Source organism: Peromyscus eremicus, chromosome 7 (genome assembly GCF_949786415.1).
Source record: "Peromyscus eremicus chromosome 7, PerEre_H2_v1, whole genome shotgun sequence".
NCBI lineage: Eukaryota > Metazoa > Chordata > Mammalia > Rodentia > Cricetidae > Peromyscus > Peromyscus eremicus.
In genome coordinates, this window is record NC_081422.1 from 97,739,816 (window position 1) to 97,762,295 (window position 22,480).

General features: G+C 50.5%; 1 protein-coding gene across 1 annotated transcript in view; it reads right to left on the reverse strand.

Annotated features, from left to right (window-relative positions):
* Window positions 1-2,700: 2,700 nt before the first annotated feature.
* Window positions 2,701-22,480, reverse strand: part of Tmem108 (transmembrane protein 108) — a 166,693-nt gene continuing 146,913 nt past the window's right edge. The window contains exons 3-5 of the mRNA XM_059268483.1: window positions 15,382-16,785; window positions 7,689-7,843; window positions 2,701-4,481 (exon numbers count right to left, since the gene is read on the reverse strand). Coding sequence (XP_059124466.1) covers window positions 4,359-4,481; window positions 7,689-7,843; window positions 15,382-16,785 — 1,682 coding nt within the window. The 3' untranslated portion in view covers window positions 2,701-4,358. The remainder of the gene's footprint in view (window positions 4,482-7,688; window positions 7,844-15,381; window positions 16,786-22,480) is intronic.

The following is a 22,480-nucleotide window of genomic DNA, read 5'->3' on the forward strand; positions in this document are numbered from 1 at the left end:
CATTCTCTCTGCCTCTGTGGTGCCTGGCAGGGTTACAGGGTCCAGTGGCTTTTGGTTGCTAGCCCCAGCATCCTCATGGCCTGGTCACGGGCCTCTCTGGAAGCTCCCCTGCCCCCATGTTCTTTGTCTACGGCCTTCCATGAGCTTCTGTCATTCACTGAGCTGGAAGAGGACCGCCCCACCAGCCTGTGAGAGGCACACAGGCATTCTCTGATGCTGGGTCATGTGCCCAACCATCCAGACTTTTCTGCTGGGGGGGGGGGAGGGCGCTGGACCACTGCAGACTGTGGGAATAGGTCATCTAGATTTGCCTATTTCTTTTTAGACAGGGTCTCTAACTGAGGCTGGCCTCAAAATTCCTATGTAGCCAGAATGGCCTTGAACTTCTGATCTTCTGCCTCTAATCCCTGAGATAGAATCCAGGGTCTCATGCATACTAGGTGAATACTCTCTGAACTCTATATCCCCAGTCCCTGGGTTTGTATGTCACTGCCATAGTGAAGGGCAGGCAGGCAACAAGCAGTTTTGTTTCACTTGAGGACCTTAGAGGAGAAGTGTACTGATCACCTCATCCAGATCTCACATCACAAGCTGGGACTCAGTGTAGCAGCCTCAGGACTGATCGTGGGGCTTTCCGCATACCTTCATGTGCTGAGGTAGGGATGTGTGTGTGCATGTGAGTGCACATCCACACAGGATCGGAGGACACACATGGATGCGAGCCAGCCGTGGAGGAAGGCAGCCCCAGAGAGCCAGGGGAAGCACAGCAAGGCTGCTGCTGTCCTCTCCCCTCAGGTCTGGCAGCTGTTCCAGCCCCCTTCCAGCTTTTCTCTCCCCTCCTCCTCCTCACATCTGCCCTCTGACACAATGCTTGTCAGCTGCTGGCCCTCGGCCATGTTGCTCCTCCTCTAGACCTGCTGTACATCTTCCTGATTACTAACTTGGACACATCAGACACTCTGGAGCCAGTTTAGGACCTGAACTGCTGGGCGGCTGTTTGTTAGACTCTGTTCTCTTTCCCACCTCTGTCTCCCCCTCTAAGACCAAAAAGTGAAAACAAGGAAGCATTTTCTGGAAAGCACCCGTGGGTGCCACAAGTTAGGGTTTGCTGGGCACCCCAGGTTTTAATCCTTGCCTGTGGCATACTCTAAGTCACACTGTCAATTGTCATATCCCAATCACTTCTTGGGGGCTAGAATGTTCTCCAGCCTGGGCATGTACTGAGGTTTTAGTGTATTGAAACTAGGCACCCCAGATCTAGAGATGGACATACTCCTTGATCCTGTAATGTGAGGATGGACCCCAGGTAGGAGAAGGAAACAGGAGTTAACTTCTGGTAGGTACCAAGTGCACCCCAATTCTGAGCACAATTCCACTGTCTAGCTCACTGACTTTTCACTCCAACTTGAAGGTAGGAAAGTATAGTGTGGACAAGTACTGCTGTTAGGGTGCACATTGTTCAGTTCCAGAAGTATTACAGATACCCTTACTTCCCTTTGTGACAAAAGACCCCGAGACCCCATGTCCGGAACTTAGCAGAGCTAAGAAAGCCTCTCTGTTCCAGGGACTTACATAGGTTGTCACTAGCGTCTGCCAATTGCCAGGGCACACAGGTCCTACTCATCCGCTACAGCACTATGTGTACTTTTATTTTCTGTTTACGAAAATTGCAACCTTTCCCGTTCTTTGTTTAGTTAGGACAATGTAGGAGGTACTTGGCTACTTTCGTGTGTACACATGGAGGCCAGAGATCAACTTTAGGGGCATCCATGGGGGCTATCCACCTTACTGTCTCAGACAGGGTCTCTTATTGGCCTGGAACCTACCAATCAGGCTATCCTTGCTGGCCAGTGAGCCCCAGGGATCTGCCTGGGCTCTGCCTCCTCAGTTCTGGGGTTAGAAGCATGTGTCACAACACCCAGATACTTTACGTGGGTTCTGGGGATCAAACCTGGATCTTCATGATAGAAAGCACTTTCCTAAGGTATCTCCCCACCTCCCAGGAGATACTTCATTAAATATCAGTGTTGGTTATTTGCTTAACAGATTAAGGAGCCAATGGAATCAAGGAAAGGGCAGGAGCTTACAGGCCTTAGCTTACATAGGTATGGCACTCTTCCTATGAATACCATCTCTGTGGCTCCCATGGTGCACTGGTAACAACCTCCTAATACAGGTGGTACTGCTGGGCCCCAGGGAGCTCCATTTCCGTCAGTTCCCGGATGTGTTATTCAAGGCTAATGAAGGGTTCAAGCTACTGACTGTAAAGGTGTCATGTGGTCTAGGCACTGTTACTGCCCAGGGAATGGAAATGATCAGTGGTTTTGGACACACTCAGACTCAGAGGCATTTATTTCAAATCTGCCCAGTTCCCTGGAGATGGGGACAGGCAAAGGGAGGCAGCTCACTGGACACCAGTCTTTCAAAGATCTGAAGAGAGCCGACTCTCCCTTGGAAAACCCACCCTCTTGTTCTAAAAGAATAGTTTTACTAAATGATAACTCGACCTTGTTACCTCATCACACTTGTAAAATTCAATCCAATGTTCAATTAGATAAAGTACACATGGAAATGAGATGGTTATGGGTACCATTAAAGGGGAGACTTACGGGTTATTAAATAAAAAGAATGCAAAATGTATTAGCAACTTGATCCTCTGGGTAATAAAATAAGTTTATTTATATATACATGGTAGCTGAATTCTGTGGATACGGAAAAATAAGTCATACATCCACAAATGTATATATAACATATGTATCTTTGATGACATATATTATATATAAATTTTACTTTACAAACAAGTTTTTTCTATACATACTCACACACATTGGCATATTCAATGCAATAGCTAACAGAAATATTATGATAAGGTTAAGGTCAGACAGCAACGTGTTAGAGAGCGAGTCTCGGCACAACATTTAACCTGCTGCTTTTGTGGGTTGAAGTCTTTGAAAAGAGACAAGCAGACTCATGTTAAGTAGGTCCACACAACATTGAGAAACACATGTTACTTTTGAAGGCCACCCTTCTTTCTGAAAGGAGAATGGAGGAGGGAAGGAAGTCGTGGTAAGAAGACCACAGCAACGACACAGACATTGGAATCAACAGTCAGATTCAAGTCCCAATCTGACAATAAGAACATCTATATTCAAAATATACTATCAAACTATTTTTCTTTTAAAGGGGAGGGGGTTTGAAGTTAAATTCCTAGCCACGGTGGGTTAGGACAGGAACAGAGAACATGATTCCTCCAGAAGCCCCTCTTGGGTCTCTGAGAGTCTGCTCCCAATTGGCCACACTGGGTTCAGTGTGGGCTGGGACTGCAGCTGGACCTGCACCCGGGGAACAAGAGAGGGAAGGCAGGGGGAAGTGAAAGCTGATGGCAAGTTCATGGGCAGGTCTGCAGCGCTTCTGTCTGTAGACAGAATGGCACTTCTCTTGAGTGATTCATTTGGCAATCTTCTTCTTTAAAGATTTACTAGGGAAGGTTAAAAAAAATAGTTCTACACCACCAGGGTTTCTAGATAGACCTGTTTCTCAGGGGGCACAACATCATTGCCTCCAGAGAAAGTGATACAGAATCTAAATAAACACTTGACCCTTGAACCAGGAAGAACAAGTGTGGCATAGCCCCAAGGCCGAAAGCAGCGTCTGTCCTCCCGGGAAGAGAGGCATGGGGTCTAGGGCAGGTGGGGGCGTTGGAAAGGGGTGCAGAGAAGGGTTTCTAGGGAGCACTTCTCTGCCAGACAAAGGCAGTCCCGTTTCTTCTAGCGTGGTGGGAGCATCCTGTGGGGTGATATAAGGGGGCTGGAACCCCACGATGCCTTGATGTCCATAGGTCCATTAAAGTTGACATTCAGGGATGGCACAGTGAGACTTCAGGGTGGCAAGTGCCCTTCTGTTTTGAACCCTTGCTTGTCTTCTGCCTTGGTGCACCAGTCCCCTCTACAAGTATACATACAAGGAGACAGGAAATGTAGACATACTGAGTCAACCATAGCTCCAAGAACAGACAAAGGACCACTCACTTGGCCATCATGACATTCAGCTTCCATGGGAGACTTTCCTCACCTGCCCAGGGCTCCTGAGACCCCTACATGCCCAGAACAGTCAAGAGAAGCAATCAGTGCAACTGCTTTGCTTAGAAATACCTTTATTTTATAAAGCCATGGGTCATTCTGTAAATTTTTTTTTAAACCACACTTGTAAAAAAGATGTTGACAATTCTTAAGAAAAAAAGCTGAAAATGTTTCTTATTAAGTCAGGGTTACACAAAGGTTATATTTATAATATATATATTTGTATATTTATAATTTAGAGACAAAAAATAGGGAATGGCAACTCGGAGGCTGCTGCATCTAGATCTCCGAAACTTGATCGTTTCCCACGAAGAGTGTTTCCTGGCAGAAGGGGTTCACGAGGACCATCCCAGTGTCTCGATAGTCGCCATTGGCTGGGGAGCGGGGCTCTGAGAGCTGGTCCTGGGGGGAGAGGGAGGAAGACCGTGTGAGCCGGGGATGGAATGAGGGCTGGCTGCTCTTCAAGCAATGCACAGGTATAGCTGGGTGTGGTGGCGCACACAACCCCAGCACCCCAGAGGATGGCAAGTTCAAGGCCAGCCTGGGCTACATAGTGGGAGACTGCCTCAACAAATCAAGCAACTAAGCACACCAATGAGGAACTAAATACATATGCATGCACATGCGTGCGCGCACACACACACTGATGGTTATTTCTGGTCAGGTTAGCTGGATTTAGAATCACCTCTGGGAGTGCCTGGGATGGATGACTTCAGAGAGGACTAATCAAGGGGGAAGAGACCCCCCTAAAGGCAGTGGCAGAATTCCATGGTTTGCCCCAAACAGAATAAAAGTGGGGAGTAAAAGGGCTGGCAAGGCAGGTGAGCACCAGCGTTTCTCTGCCCTGGGGCACTGGCCATTTGGCCACTTTGTGAACTGCGCTCTTCCACGGTGACTGCCCATGATGAACCGAACCCTCTGGAACCATGAGCACAACAATTTCTCCTTTAAGTGTTTCCGTCAGGCAATCTGGCCACAGCAACAAGAAATCGTCCAATATGTGCACTTTCATTTCAGGATTGCTGGCTTTATGTTGTTATCCAGGCCAGTGCCAAGGTGCAGAGCCTGCGTCCAGACTTTTAAGTTCTGAAAAAGGGTTCTTGGTTTCCTTGTGCAACTTCAAGGCTCACTATGTAAAACACACACACACACACACACACACACACACACACACTACACACACAGACACACTACTCAAATACACATACCACACACACCACACTACTCTCACACACCACACACACCCCGATACCCACCCACCCCTTACTGCCTTAGTGAGCAGAGGCTCAGGTCCTTGGACTTCAGACTCCACTTCTTGCCTCTTCCTCAGGCAAATTCGCAGCTCTTCCTTTCCAAATACATCTATCAGCACCACCCATCCCATAACTACCCTTCAGAGTCTCACAGGCCCACCAGTCTTCACAGCCCAGTTCATCCTCCTCTTAAGCCCCTTCCCCCACCCCTGCATCCTGGTGAGAATCACTGCCCCCTGTCGTGAAGCAACACAAGAACCCACGTGGACAGACAGGATCTCTCTGCAGCAGTAAGCTATGAGGTGGGTGAAAACAAGGAAAGAAACACCCCCACCCCCAACCTGTCTAAGCCCCAGGGAGGAAAGACCTTTAAACAGGCACTCCATGCTGCTCAGAAGGGAATCTCGAGGCTCTGACAGGGTTTCCATCTAGCTACCAGTGACTATAAGCACTTGTGGGCTACTAATGGCAGGTCCCCGATCCAGGTATTAACTCAGGGAAAAGACACACCAGCCAACGCCTAAGGAAATGCCAAACCACCAAAGTCTCAGAACTTCCAGGCCATTTCAAGGCAAGTGGATGCAAAACGCAGCAACAGGCCTGTGTATGCTGGCCTGGGCTAGACTTCTCAGAAGTGGCTTCATTTAAGAAGCCACAATTCATTCTCTGAAGTTTATCTTTAAACAAAACGGACAAAAGGCAATTCCCGAGGAAGAAGGGCTGGCTGCTTTATGAGTGGTCGGGAGAAAAGGGAACTGCGTTGTTGATAAAACAGGAGATAGGCATGTCCCTCAAGGAAGGGCTGATCTGACCAAGTCCCACTAGGAGGGTGCTTGGAAGCCTGGCCCTCCTAATTATGGAGAAGAGACAGAAGTCCATTTTCTGTGCTCTTGGGCTGAGCTGTGAGGGGTTTGGAGGTTGAAAGGCGAGTGAACCTGGATGGGGGGCGGAAATGTGTGGGGCACTGCATGAAAAGAGAAAGGTATTTAGGAAACAACCAGGACAATAGAGGGGTAAGGGGAGGGAGAAGAAAGGGATGGAGGGAAGAAAGTATCCAATCTCCCTTGGGCACTATGATCTGCCATTCCATCACCACAGCATAGGGCAGCCAGGCACAGAGACACTTTCTTAGGCAAGGCATGTGGGAGGGGCCGGATGGTAGGTACCATGGGCATGTCTGAGGATGCAGCATGTAGGAGAATGCGACCATCCTGTGGGTGCTCTACAGGGCACACATGTCCCAGCGGTTTCCATCCTGGATCCAAACGACTTACATGTTGGCCTCACACAGCACAGGTTTAGTGAGTTGGAACAGATTATAGTCCTTTTACAAATACATCAGAACCAAGGGAGTAGACTGGCGGGGTAGGGGTGGGAGAGCAAGGGTACAGTCTGAAGCCAAACCTGGCATACTTCCTGCTGTGGCTTTTGTGGTCCCTTTTGTTCTGGAGACCACAGCCAGGTGGCCCTTCTCCTGGGAGCCTCCTGGACTGGCACAGACCGTAGACTGTAGCCCCCATCCCTTTTGGTTCTACAAGAAGAACACCATGGTGTTTTCCAGGTGGAACTTTTCTACAGCATGTTTCTGGGTTCTTCTCTTCAGTGGTCACTTTCCCATTTACAGAGAAAATCTAAGATATTTAGGCTTCACTGCCCAGATTCAAACCTTTCTCAGGTTTTCTACTCACTAGAAGAAAAATGTGTGCTGGCTTCTCACTCAAACGAAAACCTTCAACGAAGCTTGTATTGCTACCTGCCCTTTGGTTATTAGCTTTTACTGAGCAGCTACTGTTACCAAAGCTCACCCAGATGCCCAGGGAATGGAGGTGCAGGGAAGGCAAGGTACACTGTCACAATAACTCAGCTCAGCTGTCCCTCATCTCTCTCCTGGACCATCTCCAAGGCTTCTGTCTTCCTTTTGGGGCACACCTAGTGAAGCCCAGAAATCCTCCCCGTGCCTCTCGGGAGGGCTTCCTCCCCAGGTTCCCACACGTTGCATCTATTACTATTCATTTGGTTTGTGTTTGAATGACTCCAAGCTTCATCTCCCAGCCACAGTTCAAAATTGGAAGTCCCCTGAGAGCATGCTTTCATCTTCATAGTCCCCAGACACTGTTTTCCACAAAACAAGTCCTCAATAAACATTTGTTACTTATTCCCAGATAGAACAGCTTTCCCAAACCTAGTGTTCAGAAAGTTCCCCAGGGCTCAGACCCCCGTGTTCAGTAAGGCTGGGGCAGGGGGAGAAGCTCCTGGCCCACAGGGCACTGTGGAGGAGCAGGCCCTCAGGGCTGAGCAGGTACTGTGCAGCTCTCTGTGTGGAGAGTGGCCGGCCATGGAGGTGTGGGGCTGTTACCTCTGAGGTCTCCAGGGACTGGATCTCCCTTGGGAGCTCCACAGCATGCCTGTTGAAGTAGTCCATGGTGATGGCATTGTTCCAGTAGCTCAGGTTGTTCTCAGGGTTGGCCGTCTTCTTCTTCCTCCTCATACAGCACACTGTCAACAGGACGGCTGTGGAGAGAGTCCCAGTCAGAGAAGCAGACTTGTGGGGGACAAATGCCTAAGTCTCAGTGGGGTGCAGAGGAGGTGGAACTGTACCCAGCCACTTACCCCATCCATTCTTTAAAAAACAGCCTCACGTATCGCAGGCTGGCCTTGAGCTCACTATGTAACCGAGGATGGCCTTGAATTTCTGATCCTACTGGCTCTACCTTCTGAGTTCTGGGATCACAGGTCTGTGCCCCATGCCTGGCTTTTGCAGTGCTGGGGACTGAAACCAGGGCTTTGTGCATGTAAGACAAGCACCCCAATAACTGTGCTAGCCTTCGCTTGGTTTTTCAACCACTACCTTTATATTGAGTACCTACTGTGTGCTAGAAACTGTTAATAGTCACCACTGTTGCCGGGCAATGGTGGTGCATGCCTTTAATCCCAGCACTTGGGAGGCAGAGGCAGGCAGATCTCTGTGAGTTCGAGGTTAGCCTGGTCTAGTCTACAGAGTGAGTTCCAGGAAAGGCTCCAAAGCTACACAGAGAAACCCTGTCTCCAAAAAAAAAAAAAGTCACCAGTGTCTTCCTAAGCATCCATCCTACTGGGTGCTCGCAGAAGAGGTCAGATGATACATAGGTAATAAAATGAATCGGGAGATTTCAATAGGGATGGCATCTAGTAAAGACAAAATGGCCAAGTGAGAGAGGCTGCCTTAGTCATGGGGTAGCCTCATAGCAAGGGGACTGGCCCCACAGGGAGGAGCTGGGCTCAGGCAGAAAGGGCAGTATGTTCCATGATTTGGGGACAGACATGTGCAAAGAGAAGACCAAAGTGTGGACAGCCCAGGTGGGTGTGAGGAAAGAAAGATCAGTATGGCACGGAGTATACGGTGAGGTAGGAGGGGGGGCCAGGGCAGTGTTGAGAGGTGTACCCCAGGGCTTGGGGAAGGGAGGTTGCATGTATTTGGGGGACATTTGTGATTGCTGCAGAGCTGTGTTTTAGTATGTGTCAAGCAAGGGCTTTGCCTAGGTTCATCAGCACCAGAACCTTCCACAGTGAAGGGCTGGGTGGGGACTGTATGTACCTGACTGACATCCTGAAGGTGCCAATCATCTCGGTGCCTGGGAATGGAGGCCCAGGCTGCTCTGTTCAGAGGCCAGCACCAGGGGGCAGCAGAGGGCCAGCTCCCTCGGAAACACTCAAAGGGTTTGAGCAATACAGGGTGAGTTCACTGTCAGGCTGCAGGGCAGCTGCAGAAGCCAGCACATTTACAAGCTGAGTCCTCAGAGCCCAGGCTCCAGCCCTGGGGGTTCTCTGGAACATTCTGTCACTTTCCTCCCCACCACTGGCCCCCCTGGAGACCATCTCTAAACAAAGTCACGAGGCAGGCTCCATTTGCATTTTGCCTCATCTGCTTTGGACAGGAGGACTAGCCACTTGCTAATCAGGCCTCTAAAGTGCCGTGGAAAAGTCCCTGACACATGGAGGGGGCTTCTCAATGGGCTCGAGGGGATTTCAGAGACTGGATGGCGTCAGACTGTTCAAATTTTGTGGCTCTGTCTTTCCCTTGAATCCTTCTAAAGCCCTTTCTCCACTGCTTGAAAGAAGGAAGGGGCAGAGGTTGGCTGCAAAGCCCGACGTGGAAACCACCTCTTCACTCTGCTGGGAGACACCATGGTCCCTTCTCTCCCTTCCTGTTACCTTCATTCCTCATAGCCACCAGTCTCTGCCTCTGAAACATCAAGGAGGAAATGGCCAAGGCAATTCAAGCTAGTAAAGCCAAATCCCTAGAGAAGTAGAAACGCTTAGAAACGCTTAGGAAGTGAAGACACAGGTTTTCTCAGCTCTGCTGAAGCTGGAGCCCAGGGGGAAGCGGGAGTTGTCAGGGATAAACAGCCACTTTTCTCTTGCCCTTCTGAGAGGCTATCTGACATCACATCACATCACACACTTCATTGCCACAGGCTGTAAACAAGGTGGGGGAGGGGAATGTCCTCAAAAGGCACGTCTCTGAGGAAGTGGGCCATCTATGCCCTGGACCCCATGAGTGGTCACAGGCAAGCAAGCAAGATCAAGGTGACAGAGAAGGTCTTGGAGACTGTCTGGTCCTGTGGTGAAAGGCATGTGGGGGTTAGAACCCTGTCGTTAACACAACGCTTGCAAACCCGAGTCTGGCATTTGACCTCCCGGCCTCTGTGCAGCTCACATGCAATCCTGCACGCAGGAGAATTCTGCCCAGCATCTGGTGACTTTTCTCAGCCGCTATTCTTAGTCTGAGAAGTAGGGAGTAGGAATCCAGAGAGATGAGCGTCCCCAGGCCCTGCTGCCGAGCATGCCCATTGCTGTGTCTCAGATGCCACACTGTCACTGCCTCTGAAGCCTGGGTCTACGCAGAGTGCAGTGATCCTGTCTGTAGAAGGGCTGGTGGCTTCTACTTCTCTTGGGAACTTCCTAGTGTTTCTCACATACCTTCTACAAGAGAGATGCAGAAACATGGGCTCCGTGACTGTGAGGGTCTCAAGGCTAATGCTCTAGCTGTGTTTAGAACTTTTGTTTCAGTGGTCTGACCTTTCATCCAAGAGAAAGGTACAGCTGGGCTTTACGGAGTCTAATGTGCACTCAGCCCACACAGTCACGGTGTGAGAAAGGCACGGTTACTCTTCCCATGTAGGGAGGAGGTAATGGAAGGCCACTGAAATGAACACTGATCAAGATCACCTGGCTGATTTCACTACCTTGGACCTGGGCTTTGGTAACTTCAAGTAGATGCTTATTGTCTCCTGCCACTCTGCACACCGGAGGGAACACACAGTACAGCGTTAGAAGCCCTTTGTAAACTAGACAGTGAATACAAGGTGTGAGCCACGTATCCATTTAGCCAAGGAAGCAACTGCGTCATGTCTCCAAAGGCAGCAGCTGTTGAGACTACAGGGAATGAGTGGGGCTCCTCTGTCCTGCAGCTCTAGAACAGCCCCGAGAGTAAAGCAAGCTCTCTTGGCTTCCCCAGGAACCTTCTGGGACCTATCAGCTGTGTGACAGGAAGAAGGGTCACCGGTATGAAGCTGGAGCCCTGGGTACTGTGTTCACATGACGGGACCTTGTGGGTGATGAGAAGTGGTAAAAGGCCCAATTTTTTCAGACACCCGCTGAACTGCCAGTTGCCGGGCCTGTTGGAACATGCACTGTGAATCCTCAGGGGATGAACTAGCCACCCCTCCTCACTGTCGGTTCTTGAGCACCTTCCCTACAGCAGACCCTGACGTAAGACCTCAAGTGCATGCTCCCTGATTTTTACGGGTCTTGGAGGTAGTACAAGTGTGGAAAGGGTCTGCCCACATCCTGCATGCCCCACCATGACTGACTATGGCAGGGGTAGCAGAGCACGCTCAAGTCCCTTAGGACCCCTCTACAGCTCAAGGACTCCCACTGGCCCAGGAGAAACACGCTCAGATATTCCATCCTCATCATTCCCCATCTTTTTCCATGGCATGAGGCCTGCATTTCTGTGTATGATTTGCCTTGCTTACTCCAGCTTTTCCTGGGTGTCTTATAGCTGCCTTGCATGCCCGATTCCATCTTGGTTCCCCCCTCTTAAAGGGACCTGAACTAATGCAGCAGACACCCCTCTCATCCAAAAGAAGAGGAAGTGCAGGAACTCTGGTTAAGCCCACAGTCGAGAAGTAAGAGCTGGGTGTGTGGGCAGGTGTGTTTGATTCCACAAGCCATTTTTAGTACTGGAGGACACTCCATAAAGGATTCAAGTGGCAGCCGATGGGGACTGGAATGTGTTTCGGCTCCTGTGCCCTGGATATAAGGCTACAAGCCTCAGGAAACTAAGGGGCTAAGTGTCTGGCTCCTCATCCTGGTGTGTGGGACTTAGGTGTTTAGAAGTCTAGCAGGGGACACTAGCTTGAAGCCCAGAGATAGCTATTTTAGCCTGCCAGGGTTATGGGCAAGGTGGCAATCCATGGACAATCCTGCCCTGCTGTAGCCAGCTCTGTACCGTCTCCTCTCATTGGTCCATAATCACAAGGAGCCTGGGTGCCTAGCCACACTTCCTTTGGGTCTGTCCTGCTTCATGGTAAGAATCAATCTAACCTAAGTTTTCTTAAATGGTAATTACAAAGCTAGTTAGGTCCTGTGAGTAAAATTGCATCTCTCTCCCTCACACACACACAGACAATGCACATATGTGTGTGTGTGTGTACTCATAGCTAACATTCACTGAACGATGAGCACAGCTAAGAATCATGGGCCCTATAACATGTCATCCCTTAGAATATTGCACTAATGGTCCAGAGCCTAGAAGAAGCCCTGCTCTGGGGCAAGGTGCATGGTCAAGGCCGGGTAGCGGTTCTCCTGCTCTGGGGCAAGGTACATGGTCAAGACCGGGTAGCGGTTCTCCTCTGCCCTGTTAGGCTGAACTTGGATTGGTGGTACAGCATACCAGCATGGCCCTGGCTTCCTTTTCTAATCCTCCCCAAAGCTCCAGCTTCTCTGGGGTGGGGGGCATGGCTGGGAGAAAACACCCCCAGTGTGAGGCCAGGGAGCTCAGCAGAGCCTCCAAACGGTTCTGTGAAAACCCAGAGCACCCCCTGGTGAGCAGTGGCCAACGGCAGGCCAGAGGCTGCTAACAGGAGGCGGCAGGTTCTGTGCATCCTGATGGTGGCAGCAGAGACCAGTTCAGCAGCCACAGGGCTCCTGGCCCTAGCTCACAGTGGCCTGGAACCAATCAATTTCAGTTCTCAGCACATCTGAAGCAGAGTTGGTGGAGAGTGTCTGGCAGGGCTCAGGAGACAAAAGCACTCCTCAGCTCTTGCACACTGATGCCCTTCCAGCCACTGAGAGGGCTCGTGATGTGGAAGGTGGGTGGGCTGCTGACCTTCCATCCCTGTACAAGCTCAGAATTCGCTATTCTCATCCCTCACTTTCATTAGAACTAGGGGAATTGCCCTATGACGAACAAGCACAGGGTGGAGAAAGCGTAACTGGAGTTGAGTCCCTATTGCTCTGCACAACCTGGCTTCTCTCCTAGCCCCTTCTGCTAGAGGTGATAAATTCTATACTCACACTTTGCTATCAGCCAGACTGCCTAGAACACCTGACCCTCTGGGAAGGGCTAGAGTCCACTGTGACGTCTGTAGAGTAGCGTTGGGGTACACAGACCGTAGGGAAGGTTGGAACATGGGCCATCAGGCCTCAAAGAGCTCAGCTTGTCTGATCATTAGATAGGGCAGGACTATGGAAACATCCCAAACAGATGATAATTTCTATGAACAGCGCCTAGAGTTCTGAGACTGGACAGATATTCCCTGATTGTGGTCAGAGATGGCTCATAAACGCTATGGCTGTGACCAAGGACACAGAGCTTATGTAGAGGCAGCCAGGGCCCAGGCAGAAGTGAGGAGCCACCTGTGTAAAGGCAGAAACATCAAAAAAAGTGGGCTCTGTTCTCCCCATGGGGCTATAAATGTCCAGCATGAACCAAACCAGATCTTTAGAAAGTGTGTCTCCCCTCGCGGCCCCCTGAATCTGAAGGCTGCTCTTGGAGCTCTGAATTGTCCTTGGGGGCAGTTTGGGGCTGCGTCTCTGTTCCTGCCTTGATTGACATCAGTTTACTAACTCAACAGTAGAGTGTGGGTGATGACCAAAGTCTCCTGACACCTCGGTGCTGTGTATTCTTGCTTATTTTCTCTAGATAGTGTAGGGATAGAATAAGACATACCTAGAACTCCAACTGTAAACTAGAGCATCCAACACACTTGAAAGATTATAAAGCAGTTCTCACATTAATAATTTGCTTATCGATAGTGCTACATTTTCTCCATCTCATCCCTCTTTTAGAAGCAAGCAATAACACCTGAAAAATTACATATGTTCCCACCACAGACAATAAAGCTGCTCTCACTGAGCATGAGGCATCACCAACTTTACACGTTCCCTGAACTAGGTCCTGGAGCAGACGTGGCCTCCCAGCCCTGACACAAGGTCTGTCAGTAAAGCTGGGAGAAGCGGTGTTTGTGGTGATGAGCAGAAGGCTGGCCATGTCAGGGGCTGTCTGTGCTGACCTGTGACACCAGGGGAGGGTGGCATCCTGGCTTCACAGCCTCTCCATGGGAAGCCTTGGGGCTTCATTTAAGACCAAGGTTAGCCCATAGGGTGATCTGAAGCCTGTTGAGCCAACAGGATTGATGGTCAGCACAGGCTCTGTTAATGTGGCTAAAGTGTTCCCTACTGACTTCCCTGGTATGCCTGGGTATGGATGGGATGCTGCACTTGTGGGGGACCAGGGATAAAGAGGTGATCATTCAGAGGTGGCAGATACAGCAGGTTTGGGCAATACCTCCTATGAAGGAGACCCCGAGGGTCATGGATGAGGAGGAGCATTGGTCAAGAATGGCTCTCCCTGAGAGCCATTCCAGTGTCTCTGGGACTGAGGTGGACACCACTTAGGGACTGCAGGGTGAAAATGGCAAGGCAAACGAGGTTCTCAAGAGAGCTGGGCAGAACACGAAAGGCCAGAACAGGTTGTCCAGGGGCAGTGAGGAGCATGGGGTGACATCTTTAATGGTAACCATGTGAGGTAGGGTAGGGTCGAGTCGAGTGAAGATCCTCTGAAGACAGAGTATGACCTGGGAAGCCATAAGGGAGACGTTCAGGTTCTCAGAGGCCTTTGTGGGTTCTTGAATGTCTCCTAACTCCTCCCTCTCAGAGGAACAGGATGCTGCAGAGGGGTGTGGGTTGCCATGGAGTAGAGAATTACATGGTCCACAGTGCATGGAGCTCGCATTACTATGAAGGGTAAAGCAGGCTGGGTTGTGTAGGGATGGAGGAGAGCTAGAATCCACGTAACTCTGAGGCCTTAATTGAGCCGGTTCGTTAAGAACTGGGCTTTGGCTCAAGGCTGATGGGACTTCCCAGCACACGGAAGCTTTATCTCTTCTTCCTCAGGGGAGGGGAGAGAAGACAAGATGGAGAAGCAGGAGAGGGTGGCGATGACTTTTCCATCTGTAGCCTGTTAACTCCCCAGGGCCACTCGTCACCCATGGTGCCTGGTCCCTTGAGGCAGGGTAGTAATCATCCTAGGCGGGAAGGACAGATGCTTCAAGAAAGGGCTGCAGCCCGGCCACCCACTCCCTGCCACCTGGATCCCAGGCAAGCCAAGTCTCTTTGCTAGTTTGGTGTTTCTGCAACACGTGTGGCTGGCCAGCTCTGGGAACTGTGGCTTTATGATCCATGGACATTTGAGTTATACCCTGGACCAGGGACAGGGATGGGTGGGCCATGATTCTCCCCTTGCTGTCTCCTTTGCTGGGATCTAGGGCTTTCTTTTTCTTTTTCTTTTTTTTTCTTTTTGGTTTTTTCGAGACAGGGTTTCTCTGTGTAGCTTTGCGCCTTTCCTGGAACTCGCTTTGGAGACCAGGCTGGCCTTGAACTCACCACTGCCCTGGCGACGGCTTTCTGTAGCTCACTCAGTGGGGCTACCTAACTCCAGGGCAAGAGAGTCTGGGGGATGGGGATGTTGACAGGAGAAAGAGCGAAGAGAGGAGGGTACTTACAGCAGGAAGAGATGGGCACACTGATGGCCAGGATGACCCAGGCAATATCCATCTTGCTCAAGCAGATGGTGGTTCTGTGCTGGGGCTTGTCCCCCTCAGCCACATGGGAGATGTTGCCCACTGTTCCCGGCTTCCAGGTCCCAGCAGGGACCAGGCGGTTGAGGAAGTTTCCCGTGGCCGTGGACAGCACTGTGGACAGAGGTCTGGGCCCCCTGTCGGTTGTGGTGGGGGAGGCCTCAGTCTTCTCCTCGGCTGGAGAAACAGTGCTTTCTGAGACCCCAGAGGGCCAGGTTGGGGCCTGAGGGGTGGCCGATGCTCCCTGAGGGATGCCCTGGGAAGGGACTGAGACACTGGCCTCAAAGGCAGCCTGGGTGGGCCCTGTGGCAGCCGTGGAAACCCCAGAGCTGGCAGACGGGGGTCTGTCAGTGTCAGGGGTGACAGCAAGCCAAGAGTCACTGTGGCTAGGGCTGTCCTGCACGTCACCGTGAGGGCGCTGAGAAGGCACTGGGGCAGGCTGTGTACTGGCAGGGGTGCCTGAGGCTGCTGTGGCATCCGGCTCCCCTGCTGGGCTGGTCAATGTGGGGCCACTCCCCTGGTTGGCTCTGATAAGGCCTGGCTTGTCCTTTGCAGGTACCAGGGAGGTTGTGGGGGGCACCCACGAGGTGCTTCTGGGTGCTGTGGCTGGAGACACTGTCTGGGGCTGTGGCGAAGAAGAGTAGCCCCAGAGTGGGGTCCTGGGGGTAAGAGCTGAGGGGTCTGGCTCCACAGACCCTGTAAAGTTACCCTTGTAGATCTGGAAGATTTTCCCCAGAGGACGCTTCTGCCCCAGGTGTGTTGAGCTCTGATTTCGTCCCCTCTGGCCTTCCTTCCTTGCTGAGTGGCTACCGGGTACAGGTAGGAGAGGGCGAGATGAACCACCAGCCCCCTTCCTGGAAGAGCCTGGAGGCCTGGGGGGTCTACGAGTGGTGGCCCGTGGGGGCATCGTGGGGCGGCTGGTGGCTCCTGCTGGCTTTGTTGGCAGGATGGTGGGGGCAGCATCCCCTGGGGGGCGGCCCTCAGAGTGGGAGGATGTGGTTGCCATGGCAGCTGGAGGAGAACCTGTGGGCAGAGGGCTTTCAGGATGGGGGATGGCAGCTGTCACCATAACAGTGGACATGGTGTCTGTAGGAGGATGCCCTTCTGGATGAGAGATTGTTGTTTCCATAGTAGCTGCAGCCTGTGAGGTGGGTCCATCAGGTTTGGGGTTCAGTGTCACCACGGAGGAAAGTCTGGTAGAGCTGTGAGATGCTGTCACCATGGTGCCTGGGGGGCTGCCTGAGGGAAGGGTCTGCAGAGATTCCCTGGGAGATGGTTCCTGGACAGCGAGTACCAGAGCTTTGGTCAGTGCCAAGGTCAGGAGAAAGCCTGTCAGGGAGAGAGGACAGAGGTGAGGAACAAAGGTGTTGGTCACAGCCAGGTCATCCTCACTGAAGTCTTGGAGACATCTCTGGGGAAGCAGGAAGGATCTCTGGGGCATTCCTTAGGCCACCCTGGCACCCTGGCACTGAGACACAAGAACTGTATTTGCAGCTGGGGAAAGTCTGTACAGAGGGAGGAGGATGCTACCTATCATGGAAAATGGCAGCACCGGGTGACCCCGAGGCAATCAGACCAGCCAATCCTACCCTTTGGCTAATTCCCCAGAATGCCAACAGCCCCCTCCCTCAGTGCATGGTCTTGGAATGGGAGCCTGGGAGACTTGTCACTGCAGCTGGGGAGGAGTTATGGCCAGCTTGACCCAGGAGCCGCTCACAGCCAACTGGGGAAGGCTTGGGTGGGAGAGCTGACGAACTCCTCCTAGTCCTTTTCTTGAACAAGAACAAAGTGCCAATGTCAGACCCCTGCTCATTCAGACTTGCTTACCCCAGAGTACAAACAGGGCAGCCCCCCAGCCCCCAGACCCACAGATGACCCTGAAGTAAGCAGAGATGTCCTGGTGCCATAGGAGTGTGATGGGCAGAAGAGGGCACCGGTCCAGAGAAGGGCAATCAAATCTAGCTTTCCTAACACCACAGTAGAGTCTGGGACAGAAAATGCTGCGGAAAGACCACTGCCTATTGAAGGTTTGGCATTAAGTGCTTTCCCTATGGTTCCTCATGTAGCTGAACTTGGGGAAGTCCTCACTGGTACTACTTGGTCTTTTTGAGTCGGAGGAGCCCTTCTGAACAATAAAGAGGGTTGTATAATAATGTATGCCTTATAAGTTTATTGAAAAAAATGCAAAAGCATAAAAATCAGAGTTTGAAAGCATTCCTGAATATAAACGGTTTCATAACCACAGCACCATGTGCCAGTAACCCTGCACGTCGACAGAACACATGGGATCATCGAGATCCTGGGCTGTTGTAGCACACGGGTTAGGGAGAGCTGGTCTCTGTTCCCAATGGGTGGTGGGACATTCTAACAGGGCCCGATTCTGTGATTCTCAACACCTCAGTGTTCATGTGCATTCCGCGGTCATTCTTGGACTTCGTTTTAACCCTATCTAGATCCTAGAGAGCAGGCAGAGATCTGACAACTCTCTCGGAGCTTTTCTGTACTTCACCACGCTCCAGCAGGGCAAGTGGTCACAGTGGTGTCGTGGGTAGGATTCCCGCACGAATTCTGGGATGGGCAGCAAAACTGCTAGCAGCAGGAGGCAGGGTCCTGCTTGGCATTCATGGGAGTTTGGCTAGCCTTAAGGAAGCAGGGAGGGAGGAGCCTGGAGGAAGTGTGCCTGGGGCACCATTCAGTGTGGGGTGGTTTTTGGAATAACCATTGGACCTAATATTCACAGCTAAGCCAGTACTGGGGAAGTTGGGGGACCTTGTCTTTAACAGAGGCAACAGTGCCTACTGTCTCCAGGACCAATGGCCACCCTAAGCAAGCCAGTTTTCTACACTTTCATTCACAAGTCAGCCCACACACTTGCAGTGCATTCTGCTCATTCAAGTCAATCCTAGCAACCACTTGACAGGGTGGGAAATGAAAGCCCGGGGAGACAAGGGAACATGTGTGTAGTCACACAGTCTCAGGAGCATGTGGAGCCAGGGCTGTCTCAAAAGCATATGCTTTTCCTAGTTGACTGCCACCAGTGATGCAGGAGGAGGTGGGGCCCATCAGCTGTACCCACAGCAGAAGCAATATGCTACTTTGTTCTGATCTGTTCAGGGTTATTATTCCAGCCCCACAAACCCGCACCATGGGGGTGGTCCTTGGTGGTAGCAACCTTCAATGTGTGAGGGACATTCTGCTACAAGTTGGTCTCATGACTGTTAAGAGCTGAACAATGCCCACCCTCCGCCTGCCTCCAATGCCAGAATCTCAGAATGTGACTATTTGGAGAGACATTCAAAAGGGAGATTCAAATGAACAGAGGTCAAAGGATGAACCATAACACAGTTTGACTGGTACCCTTCTAAGAAGAGATGGGGCATCAGGGTGATAAAGGGTCATAGAAGGATCCTTTTGTGGGGGCAGGGCAGCAAGAGGGAGGCTGTCAGTGATTCAGGGAAAGGGGCCAATCCTGCTACCACAAGAATCCAATCCTGGTACTACTATGATCTTGAAACTCTAGCCTTCAGATGCTTTGGGGAAATAAATATCTGGTTTAAGTCATTCAGAGAGTGCTATCTTGGTACAGCAGCTGGGTACAAGCCTTTTGTATTACAGCACTTCTGAAATCCGGGAGATGGGGACAAAGGGCATGTGGGTAAGTGGTTTACATTGGGAGATGATGTGAGGGTCAGTCAAGGGGGCTGAGGTTGGTGAAACAAGGAAACCTGGTCCGAGGGAAGGTGGGAGCTGATGGTAGTGCCCCAGTCTCACTAGGAACACCTCACATCATGTGCCTTAAGGAGACACCCTCACTCCTGCTTTTTGGGTGCTCATCTTACCCTCCATACCCCTTGGGCATCACAAGGCTGAGTTAGGAAGGTCTTTGGTCCATGGGGCTGGCAGGTCATAACTATGTCCACTGGGTGGCTGCTGCTGTAGCTAGAGTTAACATTAAGTCCCCTGAGGACCGCCTAGCTGGAGCACAGAATGTGTCTGGTGGTCAGAGCCCTAGAGCCAAGGACATTATGTTGTTTTGGTTTCAGAGTCACCAGCACAGAGTTTGGGGAGAGACACCAGCTAACCCCAGGGCCAAGCGCACAGTGGGAAGCAGAGCTACCAAGCCTCCAGCAGAATGTCATCAGACATCAGAACACAAGGCTTATGCTGCTTGGGGGTTTAAAATGGGTAGAGAAAGAAATTCCCCTGATGTCCTCACTAGGAGCCTACAGGGGCTCAGATCACCCCAGCCAGACCCTGTGACTGTCCTTACTGCTACTGCTTTTCAGGTACCAGACTCCCCAGACATTTCCTTCCTCCCTAAGCAACCTGTAAAATTTCTTCTCCATCACGCATTTAGACTCCAATCTTTGCTACTATACAAGCATAAATTTATTCCTCGGTGCCATGGGGCTTTGGTTAGCATAGTGAGGAGCCCTAGAGTTCACCTAAATCAACCTCTTCACTGTACAGAGAGCTGACCCAGTGATGTGGCTTGTGCAATAGCACTTGGCTAGTTGGGGAGTGTGGTGTAGCCATTTGGGAGACTCTGGGAGCTCATGAAACTTAGAAAACTTATGTGGCACTTCCCCAGGTTTATGCAAGTAACAAATGTTTGCAAGGGGAGAGGAGACTGTTAGAACTGCCTGAAAGCATCAGGGAATCTGGGATGCAGCTTTCTGGAACTGTCATTTAAGCCAAAGTGGGGCTTTGAATTGCCCATATTCCTACCCATCAGTTCACCGAGTTAGGTTTGGGTGGAATCATTTCTTTGGTTTGCTATTGTGCCCTGAATGGGGTGACTAGACATTTGTTCATGTCTCCCCAGGAAAAGTCACACAACAAGGAGACAGCCTGGATCACAGCCATTATTTTAAAAATAAAAATTTTCATTTGTATCATAAAATAGCTACAAGGGTTGAACTGTCCAACTCCTTTAACCTTACTGTCACCTTGAATATGGAAATGAGACAAGAGCTTACACCCTTTCTCCTTAGCACAAAAGGTTAGCAAATGAAGGATGTGATGTGTACTGTCACAATGAATGTGCAAGGCCTTCAACTAGGGGCTCCTCTAACACATGCAAATTTTCATTCAAGGCCCTTTGTACTGGTCTACACACTCCCCTCCCCACAATCTGGAGTGACTGCCTCTTTGCATATCATTTGCATGGATTTACATAATGGACTCCTGAGACTAATTCCAAATATGTGAGAGTCACTAAAACTAAAATCTAGCTTGACATACTTAAAATGTAGAGCCAAATTTAAAAAAACGTGTCAGAGTAAGGATAAGTATGGGGGGATGGGGGACAGTCGGAGCCCATAGACTGATGGGTGCCCAGATGTCACAGGAAGGCAGGCGGCCTCCTCCCTAGAATTCCCATGCACATGTCATCTCAAAGGATGGAGAGGGCATCCTCCTCCTGCGTGTTTGGTTGGCTGCCCACCGTCCATATTGGGCACTGGCATTTGCATCTGGCACAGACAAGGAAGCTGCTGGAAGGGCAAACCTTTGCAGGCACATCTGTCCTCGTAGCAGCTGGACAGGGGTGCTCTTATTAGCTCCATGCTGCAGTCAACAGAAGGAAGCCCGTGGACCTTGCTGGTGGCCACACAGCTGAGGAATGGGGAGCTGGGATTCGGCAAAGCCTGGCTCGAATGGTTACATTTTCAAGCCCCTTTCATTTAACAAATCTTTTTCTGTTTTTGTCAGTGCTGAAGACGGAACCCCTAGAGTCTTAGGCATGCTAAGCAAGCTTTACCACTGAGCTATACTCCTCACCTTTAACATCTCTCCGCCTGTGTGCACACCCCCCCCCCCCCCACTACACCTTCCACCTCCATGTTCTGCACGGTTAAAGGCCATGATTTACCATCTTTGGGAATTCATTTTCTAGGTTGGAGTTTTTCTCTCTTACTTGAAAATTGTGTTTAAAAGTTTGTATACAAAAAAGTTTGTATACACTTGTTATATTGATAATTCATACAAACAAAATAAGGAAATTAAGTGGAATTCTAAGTATCTTCTTCAGTGGACTCTTCTTCCACATCCAGTTGATAAGACAGGGTACTCTGTCCACTGCCTTTTTAATCCTATCTCAGGCAATCACAGGTGTCCGAGCTATGCCCCATCACTGAGCAAGACGGCAACTTACACATTCCATTTGCTTAATGCGGCTAAGCCATATTTGCAGGTTCTGAGAAGTCCCTTTCCACTAAAAGATGGCATCTACCTCCTTTTTCGTTTGAGCCGAAATGGGCATTTGTGACCACTCTGCCTTTCCATGTCATAGTAGAGGTCTCATACCTTCTGCATTTCTCTCCGGACAGTGTTAGTCTTGTATTAGGAGTGTGGCTTCCTCAAAGGAAAGAGCATGTGGGGTGTGACAGGAATTTCCTGAGGAGTCCCTGCTGCTCTAGCCTCAGCCAGGCACCAAATGTGACAGTGAGGAAGCCTACAGGTAGCCCTGGGCTACCACTGGATGGCCACCAGGGAGGAGATGCTAATGAGTGCTGCCTGACAGGGTCCAGTCAACCCTAAGATTCGTGAACAACTACAGCAAAATATATTGTTATAGCTTTAAGCCTCTTTACTAGCATTTTTATTTTTATTTCTTTATTCCTTTGAGACAGGATCTCATTATGTAGCCCATACTAGCCTTGAACTTGGGATCCTCCTGAGTGCTGGAATCGATGGCTGTGTGCTACCACACCTGGTGGGCATTTTTATTTTTTTAAACTAGAACATAGTTTAAAGGGTCTGCCAAAGGGCACGAGTCACTGACTTACAAAGCCACAGTATTGGGAAGCTGGCCCTAAGAGGAAGCATTTGGGACTCAGTCTGCAGGAATGCAATAGTCATTTTTGAGGGCGTGGGTTTCTTTTAAAGCAGTACATTGGGCCCCCTTTTCCCCTCTCCTCTCATGGGATGGCAAAGCATGAGGATCCTCCTGGATACTAGCTCTTGACCTTGGACTTCCAGATTCCAGAATGCCGAGGAAACTATAAATTACCTAGTTGGGGCA